The sequence below is a fragment of the Planococcus citri genome, chromosome 1, assembly GCF_950023065.1.
Source record: "Planococcus citri chromosome 1, ihPlaCitr1.1, whole genome shotgun sequence".
In the NCBI taxonomy this organism is placed as follows: Eukaryota; Metazoa; Arthropoda; class Insecta; order Hemiptera; family Pseudococcidae; genus Planococcus; species Planococcus citri.
The window spans coordinates 50,185,839-50,206,469 of NC_088677.1; the positions used below are offsets into that span (position 1 = coordinate 50,185,839).

Consider the following 20,631-nt stretch of genomic DNA (forward strand, 5'->3'; position numbering starts at 1 on the left):
GTACAGAAGTGATACCTAAATAGTATTGTAAACAGTGTAAACACATAAATGATCCGTTCACTTCCTGTAGAACTTGTAGGTAATAATGGTGTGTTGGGAATCAGTATTTTGTTCGGAACTTCAAGCAACTATGTGAGTTTTGAGTGAATTTTGTGCCAAATAAATTATTAATGTTGTGTGATTGATTTAAAAATTATGTAGATGGTGAAATCTGTAGTTATACCATAGCTACACTCTCTTCTTTTTGAGTTGAAAATCATTTCAAAATAGAAGCAGTACGGATATGATATGAATAGTGAACACATACGAACCCTTCATTTTGGTCATTTCTGTAATCTATCGTTCATTTCCTTAATTTTTGTAGAAGAACTCGTAGGTAATAATGGTGTGTTGGGATGTTGGGAATCAGTACCTTGTTCGAAACTTTCAAGTAAATAATATGTTCGAGTTTTTCAATGAGTTTTGTAGTTTTTTCTTGAACTGATAAGGGAATAATTCAGTTGTTAACAGGAAACAAACAAGTGCTTTAGGTTGAATTCAACTATCATTCTTTGTTAGATACCGTTTTTTATATCCGAATGATGAAGTGTTCAAATGAAACAAAATTATGAGAGAAGTACTTACCCTGAACTGAATAAGAGTACCTAGTAAACATCGCATTTACTCATTCAGAAACAACGCAAATCATTCGATCATTTCAGAATATTTTGCCAGAAAAAATGATCTAGTCTACTAAAAATTGCAAAAAAAAAACATGAATGTCTTTATTGAGAGGAACAAAACAAATCACAACTGTTTACCTTAGGTACGTATACTTAGATACAAAAATAATCGAAAATAAACTTCCGATCGCAAAATAAAACAACAAAAATATCTTTGAAGAAATTAAATATTAATTACCTACATAGGTACTACAATGTAGAATAGAATATACTTCAAAAAATAATAGAATTGATTAAAACTAGGTATTCAGTCTCACTTCACTAGTTAGATATATTAAAAGTGACCGTACAATTATGGAAGTTATAATTATTCGGAACAGTCGGCGGCACTTTGGAAGAAGGATTTTGTACCAAATAATTGTTAATTTGGTTATTTTGGCTCAATACTTGAGTATTCTGGGTTTGGCCTTGGCTCAACAGCTCTTCAACGATAAACGAATCTAACTCATCTGTCTGAGATAAAACTATATCACTGAAATCACATACACTTCGATTACCTTCGTCGATGTTTGCTTCTACAATAGGAATAATTTGATCGGAATCGATATTGATTTCTGTTTCTGAAACCTGCGATTGCTGTGATGAAAACATGGGCTTTTTTGGCCGGAATTTATTGCATTTTACAACAGCAACTTGTTTCGGATGCGCCGATAATGATGATGATGACAATGCCATGTTATCAGCGACTGGTAGATAACAAGTACTCGTTGCAGATGTAGTATTAGTTGCTGTCATCGTATTCCTAGAAGCAGAAGTTCTAATAGAACTAGAAATCAAGTTAGCCGTTTTCTGTTTACATGATGACAATGCTGTGTTATCAGCGACTGGTAGATAACAAGTACTCGTTGCAGATGTAGTTTCAGTTGCAGTCATCGTAGAAGCAGAAGTTCTAATAGAACTAGAAATCAAGTTAGCCGTTTTCTGTTTACTTAATAAACTATCTTCGACATAACCACTGGCAACAGTATCCAACTGTGAACTGCCAGCCACCGAGTCGTTTTATAGCAAGCATATCACCGCCCGCATTCGCAAGAAAGGTAGCACTGGTTCGTCTAAACGAATGACCTGTGAACAGTAGTTGATCGTGTTAGTGTTATAGTTTTGATAACTTGATGAAATTGAAACCGAATGATGAGTGAATCGAATGTAATTAAGTAAGTAGTATTTTACCTTTAAATCCTTGGAGATCAGGTAAATTTAGAAATGTTGCAATCTCTCTAAGCATTTTGGTGAATATGTTCTTGCCGATCACTTGAGCAACACATCTGCCTGTTTCGTAATGCAGAAAGAAGCGGTCAGTCGTCAATTTATCACTTCGTGGCCTTGAATTTTTATATTTTTTGACAGTGTCATAGTATTGTTCATTTATAGTGAACGACCTTCGGAGTCCATTCTTTGTAACAGGAATTTGGACCAAGTAAGCCTGATTCCCAATTTCTTTTAGATCACCAATTCGGATCCCAAAAATACAGGCAACCTTCAACAAAACATACCAAATATTTCAGTAGGTATTTACATCAAAGTTTTTTATTCTGCTGTGAATGTAAGTAATTTAATGATGATGAATCAGTTACTCACCTTTACTGCTAAATATACGTGATCTGGAGCATCCGTTATGAATTTCGCAATCTGTTCCTCTGTGAACACGTTAGCTTTTGTTGACTCTAGCCTTTATTTTTCGCTTTCAAAAGGGCTTTTACAGAAAGATATTGTTCTATATCAATATCCATCCTGACTTTCATAGTTGTATGGAGCATCGAATAAATGGACCATAACGTTGGGGGGGCGTATTTTTCGCTCAACAATTCAAAATAAACGAGTAGAATATCTTCACCATCTGTGGCAAGTGATACGTCTGGTCCAAAAGATTCAAGCCACTTCGAAAACTGATTGAAAGCTGCTTGATATCTCTCTTTTGATTTCCGCGGCAGCAAATTTTCCTTAGCGATAGCAGCTAAACGAACTAATTCGGATGCATTATTCCGACCTTGTTGTTGTTCCATATCGATTTTAAATTGAGATTAATCAAAACCACCGAAACAAACTTCAATAACAATAACACAACAGCATCAATCAGCATTGAGAAAATTAGCGGTATGTCGTATGCTGTAGCATGTTGTAGTGTGTTCACGCATGCGCATGACAATCTGCTTTTAGACCTAGGACTGAAAAGTAACTTTTCAGCCCTAGGACTAGTTTATGAACGCACTAAACAATACTTTTTATGCGTTATCTGAAAAGACGTTCTTTCGTGTAGCAAAACAGCAGCGGGAAAACGCGCTTTCATGATACCAGTAATGAAAATCTATTTTGGTGCATCTATCGCACTTATAATTACACATTTATTAAAGGTTGTTGGTTGTTTGTGATCCGAATCGTTCTGCATGAGTTTGTTTTTACTAAGTGGGAACTTTTCGTCATTATTCTCATATACTCAAAAAAGAGTTTTTCGTCTTTGCTTTTCTTACCCTATATTTCATAAAAGTCGTAACGTATTCGCCAGCTACATTTCTCTGTCTAATTCATTTCGTTTGCAGTTGTAGTACGCGGAAATTTCGGTTTGCAAAAGTTAAGCAAGTAGTAAATTGTACTACTACTTACTTGGAAAATATGTAATTTTCAATATTACTTATTATTGAAAAATTTATTAAAACTCAAATTTGACATCATTTATTTTTTGCATTGAGGCAGTATTTCGTCGCGCAGCTACGCTCCACTATAACCGCGCACTTAGTGAGAAAAATTTACTTTGAGTAGGAGATTACACAGAAAAATATTGAGCTCTCCAAGCGCAAAGGGAATTGGTCTAAGTATCCTCAAGGTGAAGTAATTTTTTTAAAAAACGCTTTTTTTTTACTATACGTTTGAATACGGTAACCTGTACAACATTTCAATCATCCCCATAAACAGTTATGATTAGAAATTTGAAACATCAAATTGGCAAATAAATGAAAAATTTGAGATTGATGGCGAAATTATGTTTTCATTTTTCGTCGTGGGTGCTTTCGTTTATGACCGTGAAAATGACGACGTTTAATATCGTCGCATTCGCTACTAACCTAATAAATTATTGATTTCCTAGTAGTTGGATGTGTAATAACACAAATACTCCTATAAATTTTTCAGATTACTGACGAGCCTTTAGGCTGACTCACATACTTGAACTCTGTGTATCGTTTTGAAAATAACGACTATTGCACCGCCTTTGCCTCTTTGTGTTTTTGATCCACAGAGGTCTGTGTTGAGTCCAAAAAATCTGCAATGTTCGCTAATTTATGCTGATGAAAAATATTTGAGAAGGAGAGTTTCTAAAATAGCTGTAAAACAATTTTTGAAATCCTGATTTTTTCATCAAACAACTATGGAGGGTTGAAAGTATCCACCTTGGAAGAAATTTTAACCGGGAAGGAAATTTTTGAGCTGTACAACGCTGAATCGAAAGAGCATACAGAAACATAGTACCATCCAAAATTTCAGGTGGTGAAGTGCATTTTTCGATTTTTGGTTGATTTTTAAAAATAAATTCGGGACAAAAATTAGGAAAATTCTAGATTTAAAAAAAAAATATATGTTTTTGTGAAATTTTTAAAAATCACATTTTTAATTCGAAATGAAGATTATGATGTGGAGGGTATCCAGCGTGATGACTCCCACTTTCACCAGCTACTCATAATACATAGCGTAGTCTCTCGTTTCTGTTGCCTTGGAGTTTCAAATTGATCATTGCCGTGAGAAGAAGGTTTTTAACTGATGGTTGCTCCAGTCTATTATCGTGAGATGTCTTGTACAAAATTTCTTCGAAATTTATCCGTAAAAAAACTGAGTTACCTAATCGGTGCGGTTTACGATAAAATAACCCATTATGAACGGGATCGTAAAAAACTATATTCACTTGATAACTAGAGTAATTACATCGACGCTGAATACGACGAGACGCCACCGGACAATAACTCCGATATGTACTTAATGGACAAATGGACGATTATACTCGGACTATCGAGGAATTTTGGCAATTGTTGCGGGATTATTTGCGATGACGAGAGAGTGATGGAATGCAGACGCATACCGTACCTGAATTATTAACGCCACCTACGCTCGCTGTGTGGCTCTTTATTTTTAAGAAGTGTCCATAAACCATAATGGTATGAAAAATTGCCGGTGCCGGTATTGTGAACAGTGAACAGTGCGGTGTGCGGCATCGGCACGAGTTTTCAAAACACTCCTACATATGACGCGTCCTGATGCACGGTAATCACCTTGCGTCGCTTAATTTGCATTTTTACTACTACCGATGATAATTCGTAGGTTGGCGACTAAATTATGACGAGAGCCGGTTGATTTGCGAAACGATATGGTATTTGTACTCGGAAGACCTAGAGATTCGCCACGGTGGCCGGTAATTCAAGGAATAAAAACGTTTTTATTTTGGTTTGCAATTTATACTTACCTTTGATAAGTATTGAATTTACAGCTGGTGTAAATTTCGTAGCGGATGAGTAGGCGAATTTTGAGAGATTTTATCAACTTTTTTAGCAGGAGGGGAGTGGGATGTCGTGTGTTGCGGATAATTGTCGTTGAATATTGAATCACGATTTGAATCTATGAGCGAAGTATTGGTGGTTATGGAAATTTTTTTCAGATTGAAACTTTTCTGTTGGAGATTTTTCATTGATGATTTTATTCATACTCTAGTTACTGAAAAAACTGATTTCCATCGAATTGCTGTAGGTAATCCGCCCATACGAGAAGTGTCTAATCTTATTCAAAGATCACCTCAAAAATTTACCTCTTTTTTCATTAAAAAAAAAAAAATCCAAAAAAATAACTGTAATCGCGACTCGGAATTAATTTCCCATCGCTATTTTTCTCTTTTCAAGAAAGGAAAAAAATCCGTCAGATATTTTCCTACTTTGGCGGCTTAGCTGTGCGCACGTTCGTTATATGCTGTTTTTCATCAAAGCATTTCATACATTCTTTTCTTTGACGGGGATTCGTTTAAAATTAACTTCTTTCGAGCTAGTACAGAGTTACTTAAAAAGGACCATACCGGTGGCAAACGACGTTCAAAAGAGTATTCGCTTTCAACGTCAGTTCTCTTTTACTTTCTAGCAGTCTTTTCATATTGAAAGAGTTGAAAAAGAGTAAGGGAGAAAGGCCGAATGAGGTAACTGGGTACTTACTCGAATCATTCAAATGTTTAATTAATGATGTACCTACGTGTATTTTTGATTTAATGAATTAACCCGCTCGTGTGTATGAATGTATATGAAGTAGCTAGATCTCTAGATATACCATATGAGTATTATGCTATTTCATTTTATACGCATTAACCACCTAATGTTCAAAATATTATTCACGCTTCATAAATTTCGCCGCATCGTGTAAAGATTTTTCCAAAATGGTAATTTTCATAAGTGGTGTTCATATCGGTACTTCTTATAACCCCAGCTACTTGGTCGAGTATGTTGGAGTGTTTTCGTGTGGCTTTTAATACTTATTACATTGTGACCGAGGCAAAATTAGCAATATTAAAATCAACTAATTGACATGGTATCTGTTCTGTTTTGTTTTGTTTTAGGTGAGTTCAAATTTCCACCATGAATGAAAAATTGTAACCCGTAGTATGTACCTACATACGAGGAATGAGTAAGTCGTGTTTTGTTCAGTTTACGAATTTTTTTTCAATTGATTTCCTGTGCCTTATTTGGCCATCAGTCTATGATTTTCTTTTTCCACATGGAAGTCTTGGTCGTTGATGGGTAGGGTGTGGAACTCGATCCCATTCAATCCTTGCATTGATTATTTCGAGAATATAGTGATGTAGGAGATTTTTCACGAACCATGAGTATTTCTAAATTATTTAAGTCGATTTGAGTCTTTACGTGAATTGTTCACATTGTACATTTAATTCCAACTTACTTCATCGAGTATATTTTGGGGTAAAAATTTGGCTATAGCTTGCACCTTATAAAATGATGATTGACACGCATGCGCATTTCTTTCAGTTCTACGTCTGTCTCTGGGACTCTTTGACCAATTCACAAATTATATCACATCATTCGCAAAATGAATCATTAAGTCAATTCAAATCAATTCGTTATACTTGTACATAATTGTCTATCCAATCTGTACCTACGATTATCTCAATTAGGCAATTTATTTGACATCATACTACATACTCGAGGCTGCAAAGTTGCCCGGTAAGTCTATGGCTGCTAAATTTAGTATTTCACCCTGGACTGCAATGTAGTTATACGATACGCAAATTTTGTCGAAAATTGTCTTCGTGATTTTTATTTTCACTTTCGGAAGAAACATTTCGATTACAAATTTTTTCACTGTTTTTACAGTAATTTTGGTGTCATGAACTAAACTCACTTCAGATTTCAAATTCTTAACCTAATTTTTAAAAAATGTTGAATTACCTTAATTAATAATCAAGTCCATACATATAGGTATGTATACTGACTGCAACCATCGTCATTAAATAATTCAAGAATCTAAATTTTGGTTTTTAGATTTAAAAAATATTTTTGGATCCATTTTGAGTTTTAGTCATTCGTAAACAATTCTCGTCTCGTAGGTAAGTTGGAGAGGAGATATGGGGGTTTTAAGAGGGGAAATTGACAAAAAAATTGTGATTTTTTTCGATGTAAGCTCAACATGACCCGTTTTGAAGAATATGGTCCTGTTCCGAATGATTGTAAGTATTTGGGATTCTGCATCATGATCAATCTACGTTATTGCTCTCAAAATTCTAGACAACTTTGAGAGTTTTACCGTGAGCGGTTAAAATTTCAAAATTTGAAAATCGCTTACTTTTAGGTACTTGAATATTACGTTCGCATAATTATACCAAAACGTCAAATTCGAAAAATATGTATCTTTTTTGAAGGTGGAAAAATATTTTGAAATACAGTGGTTCCAATTTTTTGATCAGTATCGCCAATTTTAAATTATCAAGAAGAATAGGTAGCCAGCCAAGTGACTCATCAAACTTTTTCGAGTTTTTTAACACTTTTTTTCAGCTTCAGAAATGATATCTAATGTATAATTTCCAGCATTGTTTGGGATCGTAACTTGAACCAGTTTCTTTCATTTTTGAATTCATGTTTGAAACCCCCTGAAAAAGATTTAAAATTTGTATAGTTTTCCACAAGAGTGTCTTGCTTTGGAGGAAATTGCCATCTCGTGCTGACATCATTTTTTAGTAAACTTTTTTCCAATCACAGTCAGTTTTTGAATTTGATTGGGATAAGGTATTCTTAAAAAAGTCAAATTGAAAGGGGTGAAATTGTCCTCACATTGTTCTCGTTCACCTTTCGAAAAAAAAAACAACTGGAAAACAATCGCTTCAAATGCTCACATATGACGCTTCAGCGCATTTGAATTTTTACTCGCAAACACCTTTCGCTAGTGATGATTCGGAGAGAAAAATTGTTCGATTTCTTTAACCGTTTTTGCAAGCAAAGATCTTCGGATATTTAAAAAAAAAGAAGTTCTAAAATGAGGTGAAAAAGCACCCGACGACGTTGACAGCTTTTCGTTCGTATACAGTTTCCAGCTCAATTGATATTTACGATACGAAGTTGCGAAAAATTAGGTTTCTTTTTAGCCAATTTACACGCTTCGTCTGACTACATGTACACGGACCGGTCGACTGTATATGTATGTTTTCCACGTGAAAAGCTCCGAAAAACGTTGTGTACACGCGTCATTTCATCCATAAATTTCGTTAGTTTTCGAGTGATGGTGATTTTTCGTGCTTTTTCTCCCGAAGTGTGTACATATTTGTATCTTTGTTTGTGCGGTATGCTGGCGTTATTTTCTCTAAGAGGGTGGGTAGAGGTACTCGAGCGATGTCGACTACGTAGTTTTTCATCGACTACCCCTATGGTACCTAAAACAAAACGATACAAATCATTCGCTTTGTTGTAATCTCGCGTCAAAAAAGCTTAAAATGAAAGCGAGAGATTCGTATAGCCCTGCGCTACGTAGCGTAGTTGTATATACGTACATATTACGAGTATATTCGCCGAACGGCGCATTAAAAATAATAAAAACAAGCTTAAAGCTGAAGCTTCGTCGTCGTCGTGTGTACAGAGATTAACACATTGTGTGTAAACGTACGTACGAGTAGTAGTTTTCGCAGCAGAGAACCGCCCACAGCGCTAACGAATTTTTCCACCGTACCGGTAAACTGTGGCCCGAAAATTTTCTAGATTGTGTGTTAAAATATGGTTATTATTACAAAATGCCAGATAGGCTGATTCCAAAAGCACGTCGGCCAGGGTGAAAGTGGCGCGAAGGAGGCCGACCTCTGACACTTTATCATGTAAATGAAGGGGTTGTAAAGCCGTTGACATGACGGCGGCGTGTATATACTACACATAGGCAACCGTGTAGCATGAGGTTACATTCTTCACCCTCTGCCCTCATCTGAAAGCATCGCTACCTCTCCGGTTATGCCTGTTGATATATGGCTCGAATAGTGCCAGCGAGTGGTATTGCGATTTATTTAAAATTGCGAAAAATGAGAGAAAAATGTATATTAAAGTATTAAATACACCGCGTAAACACCGATCAATTTATCATATCTGATGTTTCGCTACATGTACGTGTAGCTCTAGCTACCTTGCTCTGATTCCATGAAAAATTATAGGTATCATTGTTTAAAGGAGTGGAGGTGGGAGATGAATAAAAGTTCGAAAAGTTTGATGAACAAGATCTGACTAAGTTTTAAAACAAAATTGTGATACTTCCCAGCGGTGTATCGAAGCTGAGAAAAAAACGTGGATTTTTTGTAGACGGTCGAAAAAGGCAATTGAATTTTAGCAACAATTCGTAGCAGAAGAGCCAACTAAATTCAATGAATGCGCAGAACACGGCACAAAAATATAGTGAGAGAATTTAATTCTGTAATTCTTGCCTGAACACCTTCATAAATGCCAGACATGTTGCTTGCGTTATCATACGATTGACCTCTGCACAGTTCAGGTGGAAAATCATATTTTTTTCAACAATTTGAGCAAAACATTCGCCAATTGTTCGCCAGTATGGCCTGTATTTGGTAGGAACTCCAAAAATCTTTCTGTAGGGTTGCCTTTAGAATCTTGCGACGAATCTACGAGTAATATTACAGAGTAATATTTTCTTTTCTGAACTTCACTGACAATTTTAGAAACTACTTTTTCACCCAATATTGAAAGTATTTCTTCGTAAATTGTAGAAAAAATGTAGGAAATATTATCTCTGCCTGTATTTTATTACCGAACGTTTTTAGATGCTAATCAAAAAATGGATCAAATTCGGCTATGAGCTAGTGTTTGAAGTTCTGCGTTGATGCAGGCTATTGCCGTCAAAATCCAAGACCACTGGATTCTCACAAATTTTTGTCTACTAAGTAGTAAGTGTATCAAAACATTGCAAAATATAATTTCTGAAACTGCTGTGGAGAATGAAGTGTGTTATTCAGGGTGTCCGGGGAGTGGTGGTACAGACTTCAGATTTGGATGTAAGCAAGTACGAGTAAAAAAACGTGAGATGAACAAGTTGCCTATTTTGAAAATTAAAGGGGCAAAATACAATTTCATAATCTTGAGAATCAAAATCCAATTTTGACCATGGAGGTCGGTAGTACTTGGAAAAGTGACCAAAATTACCAATCATGACTTTTTGCCTAACTTGCAAATTGAAGGGGCTAAAAATGATTTTTAATTTCAAAAAATCGCAATGAAAAAAATGAATGCGGAAATCAATACATGCATACTACGTTGAAAAATAAACAAATTTCGTCATGATCATTTTTTTTCTTACTCTAAAATTTTAGAAGTTTTTGAAGCTCGACAATTTTCGATTTGTCAATAATTTCAGTAAATTTACAATTTTTGAGCTTCAAAAATGTTTTAAATTTTAGAGTATGAAAAAAGTGATCGTAACAAAATTTGTTCATTTTTTGATGGATAATATTCATTTCCGCATATTTTTTTTCATCACGATTTTTTGAAATTGAAAATAAGTTGTAGCCCCTCCAATTTGAAACGGATATTATTATTTCTTCTCGACATTATTAATTCAATTTTACAACGAAACAATTCAAATCCACCACGAGATACGCGATCGGCGATACAAAAAACACTTGAACAGAAACAGAGTGCACAACTGGACATAGGCAAGAAATTATGGCATCTGAATCCCACCCAACCAGAGGAAACAACGGTCAACGATGACAGGATTGCCTACATAATGTTGTCGTTTTGTTCATTTTTCAAAGTACTACCGACCTCCATGGTCAAAGTTGGATTTTAGCTCTTAGATTTTGAAAACTTATTTTGCTCCTTCAATTTTGAAGATAGGCCACACCTTCATATAACCTTTATTCTTAGTCGTACCCGGTTGTATTCAAATCTAAAATATTGACATTCACTCACCAGACACCCGGTATAAATAATGAAAAATTTTGGAACACAATTTAAAATGAACACCTTATGAACTATGGAAGTATAGGTACATATTCTTTTGAATAAAAAATGTTGAATGAACATTGAACGTGGTAGGTATGTACCTACTTATAAGCTAGTGTTCTAAATGTAAACTTGAATGAGAAATGACTTAATTTTAAAATCAATAAAAACAACAAACTAAGAAATTGTTTAATAGCATCAAAGGGTATCACTAGTCACTTAACACTCATCGAAATAAAATACAATGTGAGTGACTGAACAAGTTGTATCTTAGAATAATTTCAAAAAATTGAAAAGTAACGATAACGAAGTATGTAATGCTAATATCATGATGACAGGTAACATAATAAAAACAATTAGAATTAGAATTGTTCGACTAGATTCGTTGCTTTTTTTTAAACACCATTCGATTAGGTCGAGGTAACAACGGTAAATTTTTTTTGAAAACGATAAATTCGTTGAGATCATCTTTGAATGAGTCTAATTTTCTAATCGAAATTTTATCATCACCAGAAGGAATATTGTCGTGATGAGATGACGGTAACCAAAAGAACCGAACTGTGGGCTTATTTACTTCGAGATTCAGAGCTCGTTCGCCGATGTTCCGACGTGTGTGTCAATAAAATGCACCTCGTGGAGAATAGGATATTTTGGAATGCAGTGGAGCCGGTTTTTTGAGCATTATTGTCGATCACAAAAACTGGAGAAAATTCGACGAGTTTATAGCGATTTTCTCGATTTTTTGAAATTGGCAATAGTGAACAACAGATTAACACCACTGTATTCCAAAATATTTCTCCTGCAGTTTCAGAAATGCTATCTTTCGATATTTTGACATAATCAATGCGAAATATCTGAGAACAAAATTTTTTGAAAACACTGATTTACCCTTGAAAGAACGATTTTTGAATTTTCTAGTAAATATGTACCTACTATTTTTTGAAACTAGGTCATTTTTCCTAGTGCAGGTTGGGTTAGCGTTAAAAACCCACGATTTTCGAAAAGTCTTCCTCTTTGAAGACCCACATCTCAGCTCCAGGGGCACCTCAGCTCCGTAGCTTGAAAAATTTTTCGGATGACTTTCAACTCGCAACGAAGTTTCCACTGAATTTGGTCAAAATCTCCTGACATTTTTTTTTTTCACAATTCATCTGATACCTACCTACGTATCTTATGTTCAGTCATATCAAGCACTTTTATTCAAAATTCAGCCAACAAATTAGACAAGTATGTAGGAAAATTGGAAAACCAACTCGTAAAAATCTTCCTCTCGCTACCGGTTATTTCGTCTAATAAAAACGCTCATTGTTACATTGTTAAATACAAACGTAGAATATTACTCGAAGCTATTCTTGGATAACGTGAACTGGAGGCGATGATGCAATTTTAATAAGAAAATCTTTTCTTCTATCGCGTTATGTACACGCGAAAAATAGTCGGGAGTTTTAAGAAAACGAAGAAAGTTTCAAACGACCCAAGACCACGAAGCGGGTAGGGCTGCAGAAATGGGGTATTTTTCGTACTCGTATAATATATCGCAGTACTGGATAGCGGAGTAGAAAATAACACGCTTGAAACCGAATTGGTCCGGTGGCTTTGTTTTAGCCTTTTTAAAGAGACCGTTTCATCGCTACCGGCTCTTCCTCTCGTCTTTTCTCAATTTATCTCGCTCGTATTCTGACTCTCATCTTTTGTGCATCTTGCCGAAAGCTCATCTGCTGTATTGTGGAATGAAAGCAGGCAACGTACACGCAGAGCCGTACGAAATGAACTTTTCTAAAGCTCGTCTAGTGTTTTCGAGATGATTGGATAGATTAAAGATGAGATTAGATGTGAAACGTTTTATTTTGCAAGGTGCGTCGAGTCTCTGCCTCGCTCGCGTATTCTGTTCGAGGTGTTGGAGTAAACCGCCACCGAGAAGAATCGTAAATTTTGAACGTGTAGGTACGCAGTGTGGATGAAGAGCCGAAGGGTAAGGTGAAACGAAACGAGTAATCTACTCTACCACTGGGAGGTGTGTATGTGTAAGTACAAGTTGAATGATCAATTTGCATGGGAACAGACGTAATGTGCTCTGTAAATTTTATATCGCAAGTCTGAGCGTACCAATGTGAACGATAAAAGTTTCCAGTCATGGCGAAGGGTGAAATGCAGAAGTACCTATACTACCCAGACCTGTCTATCTAGTAGGTACATTTAAATGTAATTGTATGCACGTATACTGCTCGTATCATACTCAGTTTTGGTATCTTGTGGTCGCTTCATCTATGTACACAAAACAGATATATGACGGAATAGGTAGCTACGTGAGTGTGTTTGTGGTTAATTAAAAACGTAAACGTAATTTGTTTAGTTTTACAATGCGTACCGCTCTTGCCGCTTAGGTCGTATATCGTTTATGAGCGCTAATTTGGTCTTCATGTATCGAACCTGCTGGGACTAATATTATTTATCGCTTTACGAATAACCGTCGGTTAACGTTTTTATTACGAGCTACTGTATACGAACGGCTTGGCCGAATTGTTACGGCTTTAACGTTTAATTTTATCGCCGCAGAAATCATATTTATTTAACGGATTTATCTCGCATAGCCTAAGTTGTGTCGAGGGAATGAGATAGCAGTTTTGCCCGAGAGTTCATGATGGGGCTTGGCTGTGGTTTTAATATGCCAGTCTTGCTCGTGTATTGTCTGTGGTCCAAAGTATTCGTATAAATGTTCGATTATTGTCGTTGCCTTTTCGTCGATCGACGCAAAGGCCAGCGGTGCGACGTGCTAAATCGTATCTTCTGTAAATAAGGTACCTACATGCAAGATTCCCAAAGGAGGCGAAATCCTCGTTAGCAGGTTTGCACTTTGAACGCTTATACGATTAATCAATACAAGAAGTTGAATTGTTGACCATGACCTTAAATAGATGGAGTTTTCAAATTGAGAAGCGTGGACGTTCTCTGCGAAAGTCTACCTCTTATCTGCCAATGATTTGGATAATTATGAAGTACTCCTATCATTTTGAAATTTTAATTATTCGAAGCGAATGTTCCGCTTTCAATACTTACCTGTATCGGTAGAAGAAGTTTTCTGAAGCAAAGAATTTACTGAAGGCAATGATAGTTATTATTACTTATTACCAAGATTCAAAAGCTTATTTTGGAATGAAAAGAGAACTAAGTTTGCTACCTATTACGATCAAATCTCTTGATCAGTACTTACAAACCATTATCACTTCATTTCGTAGATCTCCGTCGACCTGCATTAATATTGGCCATAAGCTTTTCTTGGAACTGCCAAACAGCGGTAGCCCATCAACGTTGATTTTTAGTTTTATAATTCCGTCATTTGGCAATTTATAACAACTTTTAAAATTCAATAATCCGCTCGCAACGCTAAAATAATAATATTGCCCCCCATTCGAAAAAGTTTCTATCACTGTTTTACCTATTGCCTATCATCATTATTACATACTAAGCATTAGTTTGCCTACCGTTGCATGTTTTCCTCGTAAGTGCTGCAACAAATTGCTGGTACTGTATGCAGTACTTTGAAATAACGCCGCACCTGCACTTGGCAAATTTCTTATCCGCTCTCAGCTTAAAGTATTTCCAAGCAACGGATCTTCTTGCAGTATGTTTTAATAACACTAGGCAACGGCATATTTGTTTTCGGGTTGAAAATGGCCTTAATCGATAGTTTGGACCCTAAAACAAAAAACAGAGTGAGGTTTTTCAATTTGAATTGTTTTTGTAGTCAGGAGAGATGACCAAAGTTGCGAAAATGGCCGTTTTTGCCCTATTTCACGAGTTTGTGGCGACATCAGTATCATGTTTCAAAAAAAACCAAGGTCATATTCGGATTCTACGCACTTTTTTAAGTAAACATCTTTACCAGATCTTTGATTTTCGAACATTCAAGCGTATACAGAAGATTTTTGTTTGAAACATATTTTAAAACTCGGAGCGCGCAACGCTGGCGTTACTCCACGACGTACTCGTGGCGCGGAACCGTGTTCGCGCGGGCGGGACTCTCGTGCAGTAAAAATCTCGTGTTCCAAACGAAAATCTTCCGTATCCGCTTGAATGTTCGAAAATCAAAAATCCGGTAAAGATGTTTACTTAAAAAAGTGCGTAGAATCCGAATATGACCTTGTTTTTTTTTGAAACTGAATACTGATGTCGCCACAAACTCGCGAAATAAGGCAAAAACGGCCATTTTTGCAACTTTTATCATCTCTCCTGACCACAAAAACAACTCAAATTGAAAAATCCCACTCTGTTTTTTGTTTTAGGGTCTAAACTATCGATTAAGCCCATTTTCAACCCGAAAACAAAAAAAAGGTCAAAAATTGTTGCCTAGTGTAATCGATTATTAAAGTATGGCTCATCTGCTTGAGCTTTTGAGTCAGCATCGTTTACTTCAAAATATTCTAATTAACATTAATTCTTGAGCAATCTGTTGGTCGATTGCTGAAAATATCAAGTTGAAAAAGAATACCAGGAACGTTGTAAATTTAAAAAGAAAACAAGACACATATAAAAACTTTTAAACTTCGTTAAAATTGATTATTTTATTAGAAATTGTGTTAGGTATATTATCAGTAATCGCTGATTCGAACTTTTGGTGGACTTTGCATCAGCAGTTTTTTGGAGCGTCGCCATTTCACATGCAGATTCATTCTGTGGACAGATCGTCCTATTTTCACAATTTATTGTTCTGCTTTTAGCAATCCAAGAGCATCCGATTGCAATCCGGATGCATCCGGATATTCGACATTACTGTATTACCTATCATTTAAAATACTGCTACGATCCTCGATACCGTACAGTTGTTGTACTGGAATATCAATAACATCGTCGATTATGTATTGAGAAAGAGACCATTCTTGCTGAGAAGAGTTATCATCTCTTTGTGGTTCTTGAACACCGAATTCATCACTAACTATAATATATTAGATACAAATGATTCCAGGTCACATACTATTAACAAAATTTGTCGTGTTTAGGTTCACATGAACGAAAATTTCAAGAACTTTCAACGATGTATTAAAAAGCCAGTTTGCGTTTGCAAGTCGCCTCAAATTTTAGAAAATCGCATGAAAAATAACTTTTTCATTGCTTCGTTACATATGCAGGGTGTTTCAGAAGTCGTCTGTCAAAATTCAACTATAGATAGTACTCGAGGAGACCATTAAAAAACGTTATTATGACCGGATGCCTATCTTGTGAATACTTGTTTTGAAAAAAACCAAAGAAAATTGAAAAATGTTTGAATCACTCAAATGATGCCTATAACCCGTAGAATCTGAGTGGACGAACAAAAAATGTTATAACAAATTGCCCATCTTCAAAATTGAAGGGGCTAACTTGATTCAAAATTTACAAATTTGGGATGCTTCAAATTTTGAGGATTTCAAATTTTCGAATTGTGTTGGAGTCTTCAATTTTGAAAATAAGCAATTTGTCTTAATAACTTTTTTTGTTCGTCCATTTGAGAACTATGGGTTATTGAAGGTATTTTAATGATGCAAACTAATTTGAAAAATTTGCAAAAACGAGGAAATGTTTGAATCATTTAAATGACTTCACTAACTCATGGTGATGCGTGGACGAACAAAAACGATATTATAACAAATTGTTCATCTTCAAAATTTAAGGGGCAGACGCAATTTGAAAATTCAAAATTTTTAAAATCTGGAGCACAACAAATTTGGAAATTTTGAATGAAGTTTGCCCCTTCAATCTTGAAGATAAATGATTTATCAAAATTACATTTTTTTTGTTTGTACACTCGAGTACTATGGGTTTATAGGCATAATTTAAATGATTCAAACATTTTCTTATTTTTGGTGATTTTTTTCAAAATTGGTCAATTTTGAGTTTTGTGAATCTCGTGGCTGCTTCAATTCACTAGATAGGAAACCAGTCAAAATAACGTTTTTTGTTCGTTCCCTCGAGTAAGATCTATAGTTGAATTTTGGCAGATGATTTCTGAAACATCCTGTATACGAGTAGGAGGTACCCACGTATATTTTTACTTCGAAATACCGTTCGAAAGCTTTTGAAATTTCCGCTTATTATGAATCTGAGCACGACAAATTTCGTTAATATGTAACTGGAGTGAACTCGATCAAAAAAAGTTCAACTTTGAAACTTTCAAGTTCATTTTTCAGAGGGTTCAGATCAAAATTTTGATCCAACACCCAGATATTCGGATTTACGAGTAAGAGGTTGAAATTGTATAAAATCAACCGTCGATATCATTTGAACCTTCCAATTCAGTTAGTAACATACTCTGGATGAAGCTTATAATAAGTAATAATAATAATAATAATAATAATTTGTAAAGGTTAATTAATCTATTTGAAATTTGTGAACATTTGCATTTGCATCTCTGATGCCATGCCATTCACATCACTCAGTTATGAAATTTTCACCTTGCTTTTAAACCCTTCTACTGGTTTTACTCCCAAAAGAGTGTGGAAATTTTTTATCCCACGTACTTCTACCTACCTTAAAAAATGAAAAAATTTTATACTGAGAAAAGCGCGTCTCTGACGAGCAATTTTATCCGCATAAATTCATAATGATTACGTATTAGGTATTTAATTTACATATCCGAAGCTGCCCCGTTGAACACCTGCAACCCCTTCGAATAATTTACATAAATTACCAATTTTTACATACCCCTTGGGGGACCAAAAGGCGTCAATATCGCTAGTGTATCTCATCTTAAGGAATAAACTCGCGAATAGACAAATTTTCACGTGTAACTGCCTGGTGTATTTTTACACAAAATACTTTTAAACGAAATTACGTCCCCTTGACACCTTTTTCACAACATAACAGATATAATACTCGCCTATATTGTAGTTTACCTACCTTCGTACTTTTGTATGAGCTCTACACTCTACAGTGTATGATGATAAACGTGTATAATATAGCTGGTTTTTATTTTATAAAACCTCGTATTTTATAACACCCAAGCAAATAATAAAAACTACTCTCGCCTCTCAACTGAAAGTGTGTACGTAGGCCTATATACATGTATAAGCTATTACAGGATTTCAATATTCGTCGGGTCGAAACTCTTCTCATCCATTGCAGTAAATTTCATCAATTCGCCACGGAATACTAAAAAACGATGTCGTCGTCGTAAACATTTGATACCTACTATTCTCGCTGGCAGTAGCAGGTTTACATTAAATCACAAAATATCCGAATAAGAAAAATACCTATTGGTATCTTGGCGCGTCCTGATTTGGAATAAATATCAACTTTTTTGAAAACTATAACCTTTTGCTTATATCTATCTCGAAAAAATCCCAACACATTACACATACCTATCGATAAATTGACTTGCACCTAATCGTTGTTCTGACGCATTTCTATATTTTTTTCACTCTACTGATACAAAAAAGCACCGAGTAATTTTTTCTTCTTCCGCAAAACACCTCTACGTATTTTTTACACCACAGCAGGATTTTCGTAAAAACTGCGTAATCCTCGTATCGCTTCGCAAATTACGCAACGTAGGCGGAAAATTTCGCCGCAGGGAATACACATTCGGTCGGCGTATTTTTTTTTTTCAAATTTTATAACCGGCACATATTACGTGCGTCTTTAGCTGCGAAGTAAATGACATAGTTTCTGCTGTACTGTGCCTCGTGCATCCCATTCCCATACGACGACGTACCTCGCAAATCATTCCTAATTGTTTAAAAATGTTATCTAGTACACGACATTACGAAAAGAAATCGTTTTTTTTCGATGCTTCCGAAGTTGTACAGAAAATAATGTTGTGAGAAAGATGAGTCGTTTGTGTTTGCTGAAGTCGCATTTATATAACTGGAAAAATATGCTCCATGATCCACATTATATTGAGTGATAATGGATGTAGCAGTGAAGCAGGAAACCAATTTCAGACAAAAATTTAATTTTGACCACCGCAGTTGTGAGAAAACAGCAGCAACTTTTTGATTTTTTTCTTCAGGATAAAGTAAAAAGTAGCAGTATCGACAATATCACTTCAATTGTTGGAAAATTATTCAAGATCGCCTTTGCGTGTTTGAATTGTCGTCATGTTTATTATCATGAGGATCACAAGTCTTGGGGGGGGGGCTTGTCTTGGAATGTTTTTGAAAATTTAGGCGGAGATTCGAAAAACAGTTGTGGGGACTTCAAAAGACTACAGGAAAAATTTTGGATCACTGAATTGAACTGAACCATTACTTTGCCAGGAAAAAAAGTTCTGACACGATCAAACATGATCATACTTATCCCTAGGACACCATTGTTATGAATCATCATTAGGTGGCCCTTGTAGGATTTGTGTTTTGGATTGTTGTCTTGATAAAACATAAAGGTGTTTTCTATTCCCAATTTGATTGCGCTTCATTTATGTAAGGTTTGCTTTTAAAATATTCAAATGCTGTTCTTTATTCATTTTTTCGTTGACAAAAACCAACTCTCCAATGCCGGCACTCGAAATGCAGCCCCATACCATGACCAAAGGACTATGCTTAACAGTTGCTCGCAGATTAGTAAGTCTTAATTGTTCATTTGGCCGTCGGAATTCATAAAATTAAATTTAGACTCGTCTTCAAAAATTACGTTATCCCACCAAGCAGGATACTTATTACAATTTCATATTTCATCAATTTTAAAGGGAAAAATGAGTATTGTAATGCATTCTGGGATAGTTGAAGATGTTTTTTTAATACTTGACCATGAAGGTTTTACATTATCACTGAAGCAAGACAACGATGTTTTCATTGATTATGTACAAAAATCACTGCTGACTAAGGCGACTTTCACAATTAGCCCTTCAATTGATTTTATTTTTTTTTCAACTTTTAGCCAATCAGAGAGCAGTATTTCGGAGAGACCAATTCTCTGATTTGGATAGGAGTGTGCATAGAGTCTGGGGGACGTCATCACCTGGTATACACCATGGTCCCCCACGGATCAACAAAAATTGGATTCGAAACCAGGGGGACATTCGAATCCGCTGTTTTTGGATTCGATTCTGAATCTACAAAGCAGCAAATTTTATTGGAATCGAATCTGAATCGAATAACTTCATTGGATTTAGATTCGAATCCGATTCGAATCCAGACAGCTGATAAATGAAAATTGACATGTGTGTCGCGATAATTCACTTAATTTTAGTATGTGGAGAACGTATACCATATCGGCTTGAGAAATTATCCTCAGAAATGAATTCTGCGCACTCGAAACATGAATTTTGATGTTTATTTCATTTCGTAATTATATCATTTCACTTTCAGTTACCTACGTTTTTCCCGTTGTAAATTACAGATTAGGTAGCCGGTAGCGGTAGCGTACACCCTTAATGCGCCTCAGCGCTGATATAGATTATACTTGTACTCGCGCCGCTACCAATTGATTCATTCGGTATCACTATCAGCAATTCAGCACATATGTGTGTCTAG

General features: G+C 35.5%; 1 protein-coding gene across 4 annotated transcripts in view; it reads left to right on the forward strand.

The window, feature by feature from the left end:
- LOC135832507 (cysteine-rich motor neuron 1 protein-like) overlaps positions 1-20,631 on the forward strand; it is a 275,113-nt gene that overhangs the window by 235,848 nt on the left and 18,634 nt on the right. Inside the window, exon 1 of one of the 4 annotated variants that reach the window (XM_065345796.1) lies at positions 6,349-6,368. The exons of the other annotated variants lie outside the window; for them this stretch is intronic. Coding sequence (XP_065201868.1) covers positions 6,365-6,368 — 4 coding nt within the window. The 5' untranslated portion in view covers positions 6,349-6,364. Of the gene's footprint in view, positions 1-6,348; positions 6,369-20,631 lie in introns of those variants that run through there. 4 annotated transcript variants of the gene reach the window in all.